The following is an 8573-nucleotide window of genomic DNA, read 5'->3' as shown; positions in this document are numbered from 1 at the left end:
CCCCTATACTCGAATCCTGGCTCCGCCACTATTTGAGAGTGTATTTATTTCAACGAAGGATTTCGGGTAGGCTAGAAGGGTCCTTTTGCAAAGTTGTTTCATTTAAAGGATGTCAAAAAGTAGACCATTTGCAACCAAAGGTGTTTGGTTAGGGCTAGAAGGGACCTTTTGAAAGCACATTCTTTTTCGACATCCGTCCAATGGCCCCAAATTTTTTACAACAACTTATATTATTAATTCAAGGCATCCTGCCAAATTGTTCGGATTTTTGACAAGTTTTGCATTTTATAGAGTTCTCTCGTGAAAAAGGGCCGATAAATGGCCGGACATGCCGCAACGTGCAAATAGTGTCGAAAATCGTTCAAACCTGGCATGGATGCCTCATATATCCATGTCAGACTGCTGCAAGAAGTTGGGTTTTTATCCATGTCAAAAAAATAACAGTTGAGAGGAGTGTGATAAACTAGGCCAGATGGGTGCGCATCCGTGCACATTTAGTTTTTTTTTCTAATTATAAAGTTCAAAAGGGAGAAAAATGAATCAACCAAAAAAGAAAAGAAAAAAAACTAGAAAATAAAAAATAGACTTAGGCCTTGCTTTAACTAGGCGATGACATCGCTCCCGTCGGGTGCCTTTTGGGCCGACCCAAGCGTTCGCCGACTTAAAAAAAGTTCATCAATTTTGAAAGGAAATGTTGGCGATTTGAAACAAAATCGCGGCCTTTGACAATTGTTCGTAAAAGTTTAAAAGAATTTGTAGATTTGGAAAAAAGTTCATGGATTTGAAAACAAAGATTGTAAACTTAAGAAAATATTCACAAATTTTAAAAGTTCACGGATTTTAGTAAAGGTTCACAAATTAAAAATAGTTCATGAATTTTAATAAAGTAAAGAGAAAAAATAGAAGGAAAAGACGACAATTAGTAACCCAAAAAATAAAACCACAATTTTTAAAAACTTTTCATGTTTTGAAAGATGTTTGGAAATTGTTCATGTTTTGAAATTTTGTTCAAATTTCAAAATATGTTTTCTCAACTTTGTTCATACCCTTTATTATGAAGGGGTAGGGAGTAATCTCAGCCATTGATGTGTTCAGGGGGGTTGTACCGAAGCAGAAGTGATTTTTGAAAGCATTTTAGAGCGTCAATTTAATTTATTTATTTCTGCCATGACTCTGTGAATGTCACTACATGATGGAACTTTACAAATTCTCTTTCTACCAGGGGAATTTGCAAGCACAGGAAACATTCAACAATGTTTGGCATAAATAAACAACTTTTTTTTAATGGATTTTCTCGCCATTTCTTCGAATGGACAGTTCACGGTGCTCACAAGTAGAAGAGTGTTTTCACTTCAGAATAATCATAATGGAAGTAACGTAGGTATCATAGTGAAAAAAAGATGATGTGAAAAATAATCTGGGGTTCATTTACAAGACACGACGCGCGCGCATGGCGTGAGGCAGGCAACGGGAACCACTTCTTTTGTCAAGCTCCAATAGCATCTGAAAGAGGAACCCTTATAAAAAGGTCCAACTCCTTTTCCAAATCTCGGGCGGTACCAGACTTACACCACTTCCCTCTTATCATTACACCTACATAGTCACCTAGAGATTTTTATGAAATTGTTGCACCCCACATTGCAAACACAAGTGTGGGACGAGAGCTCGGTTGGTTTCTCCACGTGTGAATGGTTACTGGACAAACATCAGATGATTCACCACAGGCACCATGAGATGCAACTTGAGCTGAGCACAAACTCGACTATTCATAAACAGACATATGACCACCACTCTACTGATGGAAATCATCAATTGGGAACCAATGATGATGTTGAGAAAAATACAATCAAAGCAGGAAAAAAACACACAATCTCGAATCCTAGCCAATCGTAAAACTCCAACCCTAGCCAATCACGGCAACCTAGTTCAATTTCAGAAATGGCCCCAGTTCAACAGACCAGCAGCAACGGGAGCTCTCCGTGTCCTACTCCTCTGCAACCTCGTCTGCCTCTGCCGGCGCGACGGCGGCCTCGGTCTGCCCCGGGCTAAAGAAGTTGGCGGGCAACACCAGCGTCGGGCCGTCATCGCTCCCGTCGTGTTTGCGCAGGTACGCCAGGCCCAGCGAGTACCCCAGGGCCCGGGCCACAGGGACCGCCACCGCGTTGCCGACTTGCGTGTACCTGCCAGCACCAGTCAGGATTCATTTCATGACCAACAGATGTTCAGTTTCAGTCTTGAGTTACGAGGAAAGCACGACTAGCAGAGCAGTTCGTAAACTTGCCGCTCCTTGATGGGACCGTCCAGGCGGTAGTAATCCGGGAATCCCTGCAGCCTCGCGTTCTCGCGGACGGTCAGAACCCGGGCCTGGCCCGGGTGTAATATTCTCTGCACGCGGCGACACGAAACACGTTTAGAGATTCTAGACCTGACACGGTCGAAACCGAACAAAAGGGTTGCGTGCTTCCTAAATGGCCAGATCAGGAACACTGAGGTGGCTTGTGACAAAGCTGACCTGGCTGTGTGGCCTTGCAGCGGTCACCACTGTAGGAACCGTCTCATCCCACCACAGCCGTCCAAACGGCCTGTAAATGCATCGCGGCACGTATCTTGAGAGCGGCACCAACGACCTAGCATAGTTTCAGAAAAGAAAACGGTCAACATATATAAGGCACTAACCTGAGAGACTTGCCGCTCCTGAACTTGATTGCATATTCGGGGACCTGGCCATTCAGACATGCAATCTTCAGCAACTGTGACTAGACTAGAAAAGTCCTGATGGTATTGGGCGGTGCAATGCGTACCAATGGATTGCCGGACTCGAGGTAAACTCGTGGAATCTCAGGGTCAAACTCAGCGACGTTGTTTGGCCCTACTCTTACACCTTCCAGGTCACGGAAGTTGGCTCCCTAAGCGAGAAATTCAAAATTTTCACAAAGGGAAAAAGGAGTGATCACGCGAGAAACATTTGGAAAAATTCAGCCACCGACCTTCTTAAATGGTATTTGCTTAACGCGCTCATAATCATCTTTATTCAACTTCAGAGGACAGTGATCCATTAGCTTGCCTTCTCCAGGACCGGTTTTATCACCGAATGAGTAGTCCAACATTTCTAGAACATTGGAACAACATTAATAAAAAATAATAGTTTAAATGCATAAACTGAACTGAAATGTGAAATACAAAAGGAAAGGACTTTCCGCAAACAAAAAGGATGAGCACATATTCGTCTTATCAAAAGAGCTATATAGTTACCTTTACGGCTAAGACGAATGTAGCGCTGAAATTCTGTCTTTGGTTTCACAAGGTATTCAAGTACGTCATCAGCTTGATCGTTACCAACCTGCATAACAGATGTAAGACTATATGTGGAAAATATGGCATATAAAAGTCAAGTAAATACATGCCTTCGGTAAATCTGAGATCGCATCTTCAAGAACCAAGGCATTCTTCAAGGTTGGATTTTGAGTTTCGTCATATGCCACAATGCTTTGCTGCAACAAAAAAATAAGCTCGTCAGCATATTTTCACTTCTCATAGGATATCATTACGGTCTTAATTTTATTATGGTTTTGCTTACCGTGAATGCATTCGGCGCCCCGCCTCGTATAACAACATTATGCGTGGGGAGAGGATGTTTTGGTAGCACCTGCATATCCAAATACAACTGATCAATCATCTCAGAAATAAATTTGTAACAAAAACTGAAAGTGACAAAGAATATTAAAACAAACCATTGTAGTGAGGGCACCCCATAGGAAGGTGCGCATGCGGAACTGTGGAAGCCCGTAACAACCTGCTAACATAATACCCAGCCGAGACTGGTAGTTCATAGCCACCAACCGGCTCACCGCATACCTACCTAGATATCCTTCGGCAAATTGCAGTATATCCACCACATTTTCCATCAAAACGAACTTCGGCCGCAAATAGGAAACAATGTTCATAAAAGTGACCAGCTGCCTATTCTTATCATCATTTAGTGGGTCGTCACGGTTTCTGAACCGATTTAACCCGCTTATCCCTTGACAAGGCGGGCCCCCACACAAGACATCAACATCACCCTTTAAAAATAACAGAACAACTAAACAACATCAGGAATCTGATATGCAGGTAGAAAATTACGGAGAAAGAATAGCAAGTACTCACAGGCAATGGTAATACTTTTCGCATGTGGCCTTCTTGAACAAACTCCTTTATTTTTAAAGGGCAATGGCTGAACACTAAAAAAGATCAATGAACTGTACATAGATCTTTTTCAGTAACTGCAATGGAAATAGACATTATTATGTAATAGGAATATGTCAAATTAGATACAAACCTAAGGTTTTCAATGGGCTCCCAGGTATCCTCTTCGGGACCATATCCCTTCCATTGCACCTGTCCAAGAAAATATCACACCAACCTAAATAACAGAAGTATGAGCACTAGAAATGAGCTAGATAGACAGTGTAGTACTTTGAAATAAATGCAACTTTTCCGATCAATGCCACCATAGCAGATATCAGTGAGTTTTTGTACGACATATTCGTCCTTTTCGAGTTCACCCTCTTCCTCCTCATCGTCCATCGGAGGAGGTGCCTCAGCATTATTACCATGGACATATTGGTCACATAGAACTGCCCATTCTTTTAAAAGAGATAGAAAATCATCCGCCTTCTCGTTCCGCACCTATATTCAGACATCACAAGAAAAATTCTAGTCGACATAGAACAAGAGGATTTGTACCAGCCAAAAAGAATTAAAGATTCATGAGCCAACCTCGGTCTTGGGATGGTTGGACTTCAAGCTTTTGCACGCGTGGCTGTTAAAATCAACAGCCCACCTCTACAAATAAAAAAAAAGAAATTATAGAAATAATGAAGGGTAATCGACAAATTATTCTCCAAATAAATATAAGGCTAAGTAATACCGTCTCAAGTTTCAATCCAGCTAGTGCAGCGCCCAAGCACAATCCAGTAGACATGCCACCGCAACCAGAATAAAGGTCAAGTAGTGTTGCGGTTGCCACAGAGGTGTCAGCCTCCGAATCAGCATCCGAAGAAATCCCTGACATTTCATTTATATCTACACGCAAAACACATCTTCAGTTATAATACTGAACTGGCAAGATTATTCAACAGATTATATTAAAATTACTGAACACGCTGATGCGCTCATGTCCTAATTGACCAAGATTATAGGTGATATCTACCAAAGATAAGTTAACTAATAGATGAAAATTCCTAGGCCCATGCTGCCCCTTAGTTAATTATATCTTTTTCTACCAAAAATATTCTTGCATGTTTGAACACAGGTTACATGCACAGAACAAATATGTCATCCTTATGTCTACCGAACCTATCCATAGAATTAACATTCCAAACACAGAAAGCATGGACATAAGACAATGCGATTGGATTAAACTTAACCTAGAATCCTAGATTATGATCAACATGGACGGATGGGATTTGTTTTTACATATTCTCTAAAATGTTTATCTCCCAGGAGTTAATTTACATGACTAAACAGAGTTACAACAAAATTTAGCAACAATATTGGAAATATTTAAACATTAAGTAGGATAATAATTAGTTTGCATAATTGAACAGAGTTATAGGTTAGAAGCAACAATTGCCATTTATGATATTTACTGACTGTTTTACCAAACGAGTTACATCCTAATTTCTATTGAACGTATCAGGTTGAATTAACATTTTGAAGGAAGAAAGCACGGGCATAAGACAACGAGCTTGGATTTTAACTTAAACCAGATTATGATCAACATGGTCTGATGGGAAAATAATTGCACATGTTGGTTAAAATGCTCAACTCTTAGGAGTTAATTCACAGAGTTACAACAAATTTTAGCAACAGTATTGGACATATTTATGGCATTAAATAGGTCAATAAAAATCCTGCATAACTGAAAAGAGTACAAAGGTCACAGCAGCAATTACCATTTGTGATATTTTCAAAGGTAGAGTAGGGCACAGTGTACGACATGTCATAGTACAGATCGCTGTCAGCCGCTAGTCGGGCTTTTGCTTCCAGATCAAGCTAAAACGTGGAGTTCAACAAAGTGAGAACCATTTCATTAAGGAGGGGAGGGGACACACAGTTCTGAACAAGAGCAGTAACCTTGGGATCGACTTGCAGTACTTTAACCTTGGACACAATACAGTCAAGCGGGTTGTCGTTCCTCTCGTCAGAGAGGAAGACCCGCTTGGGATCATGACTATGATCACCAACCAATTCCGCGGTCGAGATCACCGTGTCCTCCGATCGGAAGAACCAGCGGCAGTTGAAGTACTTGACGCGGTCTGTTCCCTCAAAAAGTTCGGTGATCCTACCAATGAAATGAGGCCTTCCTTCCTCAGCCTAAACAGGAATGATGATAAAGGAATCAGGAATGAAAAAACCTATGCAAACATCTGACAGATAGCAAGGATTTTTTTTTACATCGGCAGAAACCATATTCACGGAGAAAGGTGTCGTATGGATGCAGTTGGGTACTCCCTCCGATCCGTTTTATCTGTCGCTAGAAAAGAAGTGAGATGGTACTCCTTCTGGTTCATTTTGTACAAACTGCGGCATTAAGGCGAGCGAGTATTTCACAGCAGGAAGCATGATGGCAATCACATTAGGCGCATGAACGGGGCATTACGAAGTAATTCGCAGCAGCATGCATAACCGCTTTGGCATGAGCTGTTGAAAGGAAGCATTATGATGACAGCCTAATAACTAGCAACAAAAAGGTCACATGAGTTGTGGGTGCAGAACACTAGCATGAAAAAGTCGAAAAGATAGTTCACAGCAGCAGCCATATGCAGAGTCACATGGGCCCAATTGGGTGCTAGAGGAAATGCATCTACGAGACAGATTTTCTACAGAGAAGTAGAGTAGTCATGGTGATTAACAACGATGATAGGGTCATCGATTCCACGGCAGAAGCAAATGACAGAGTGATGCTAGCCATGGCAGCCTAAGTAACAATGATGATGAAAGGAGCAACCATTCCTTCCTCAGCAGCAAGCATAACTGGAAACATGTAGTGAAAGATACTACTCCATTGAGGAACAGACATGCTGATAACCAGAGCAGAGGAAGGCGATTACTGTACCACCACATACGCGTCGTCGCCGAGGTTATAGACGGTTCCTTCCACCTTGGCTGCCCGGTAATGGCAGCGCGCCTCCACCTCCTCCTCCTCCCCCTCCCCGTTCCTGCCCAGACAAACGCAGATGCAGAAATCCCTAAGCATTGAGCACAGTATCCACACACCACACACACACACACACACTGACACACAAGGGGAGGGGGCGTGAGCTACCTGCGCTGGTGGTGGTAGCGGTTGGGGAACTTGGCCCGAGCTTCGTCGGCGGGGATGGGGTCCCCGACGAGCTCGGGGCCGCCGTCCTCCCTGGGCGGACGCCCCCTCGTCGCGCGCTCGGTCACGACGCGCGGCGGCTCGTCGGCAGACCTCCGCTTGCGGGTGGGCGAGGCCCCCGCCGGCGCCGGCGCCATTGCGGGCTGTGGAGATCGGGGGAAAGAGGAGAGCGGCCGGCCGGATCAGTGCCGGCGTCTCCGCATCCGGCGCAGCAATGTCGGGGATGTTTTTTTTTTTTGAGCAGTATGTCGATGGAGTGGACTCCGCTCAGTGCGAGCCCATTACAGTTTAGTTTTTTTAGGGCATTACCGTTAAGTGGGGCAGTTCGGGTGGAAGCAAGCAAATCCTACCCACCCTTATAAAAAAGATGAAACTCATGGGCACTAGCACCCATAGTTTATTGATATAGGAGAAGCATCCCTTGTGAGAAACCAGAAATTCGTCCCCGACGTGGCTCGAACCCTGGTTGCTGGAGACGCCACTGCGCTCTCTTGCCACTAGGCTACAGCCTAGTTCTCCCTACCCACCCTTATGGCTGTAATTGGACTAGAGCAATCATATTGTCACTCTTTCGCCCGCACGAACATTGTCAATAATGCTTTTTGAAAGTGTCTTGAGTCACATATCCAAAAAGATGGGGAGTCTTGATCGATGGACGTACTTGGACCAGGGATGATACCTAGAAGTGCAGGCCGCCGAATCACTATATATTCACCATGGTGTCGATGAAAGATTTCACCTTCACACAAAATCAGACCAACAAAAAAAAGCTTAACACAACAATATAAACTCACCAGATCCGAATAATCGAATCTGCGAGGACAGAAAACACTCTAACCTCATGGTACCGTCAAAAGAACGAGAGAATATTTATTCTCACAAAACTATGATGATCACAACACATTGACGAAGACCATGTAGATCTTGAAGATTCGAAGTCCCCCACCTCTCAGCGACAAGATGGCAGCCGGAGCGAGGGGACACAATTTTTTTAAATGGCGGCGACGGCGGCTGCACGAGAAACCCTCATCCTAACCCATAACTCTAAATTAAAGGAATGACATGATGGAAGTAGAGCAGTATGTCGAGACTGTTGTACACACAAAAAGTGGCATGATCGATGTCAGAGCAAGTCGCGGAACATATCTAACATGAAAAAGAAATTAACATAGCACACAACTACCAAAACACAAATAGTTAGTGCAGT

The 8573-nt window shown here is 43.4% G+C and overlaps 1 protein-coding gene across 2 annotated transcripts; it reads right to left on the bottom strand.

Annotated features, from left to right (window-relative positions):
• Positions 1–1696: 1696 nt before the first annotated feature.
• LOC119323478 (DNA (cytosine-5)-methyltransferase CMT3-like) lies at positions 1697–7620 on the bottom strand. 2 transcript variants are annotated; one of them, XM_037597145.1, is made up of 19 exons: positions 7310–7620; positions 7100–7202; positions 6118–6357; positions 5937–6036; positions 4910–5064; positions 4759–4824; positions 4456–4668; positions 4319–4377; positions 4147–4213; positions 3732–4061; positions 3578–3646; positions 3405–3491; positions 3253–3340; positions 2988–3109; positions 2802–2906; positions 2677–2720; positions 2513–2582; positions 2282–2385; positions 1697–2180 (listed from the first exon to the last, which is right to left on the bottom strand). In XM_037597145.1, the coding sequence occupies exons 1-19, from the start codon at positions 7501–7503 to the stop codon at positions 1985–1987; spliced, it is 2412 nt and encodes an 803-aa protein (XP_037453042.1). In that variant the 5' UTR covers positions 7504–7620; the 3' UTR covers positions 1697–1984. The 2 variants fall into 2 exon arrangements, with proteins under 2 accessions (XP_037453042.1, XP_037453043.1); XM_037597146.1 differs by lacking the exons at positions 7100–7202; positions 7310–7620 and adding an exon at positions 6439–6989.
• Between the last annotated feature and the right edge of the window lie 953 nt (positions 7621–8573).

Source organism: Triticum dicoccoides, chromosome 6B, assembly GCF_002162155.2.
Source record: "Triticum dicoccoides isolate Atlit2015 ecotype Zavitan chromosome 6B, WEW_v2.0, whole genome shotgun sequence".
NCBI classification, from domain to species: domain Eukaryota; kingdom Viridiplantae; phylum Streptophyta; class Magnoliopsida; order Poales; family Poaceae; genus Triticum; species Triticum dicoccoides.
The sequence above is the reverse complement of the archived record's forward strand: the minus strand, read 5'-3'. Positions and strand labels throughout refer to the sequence as shown.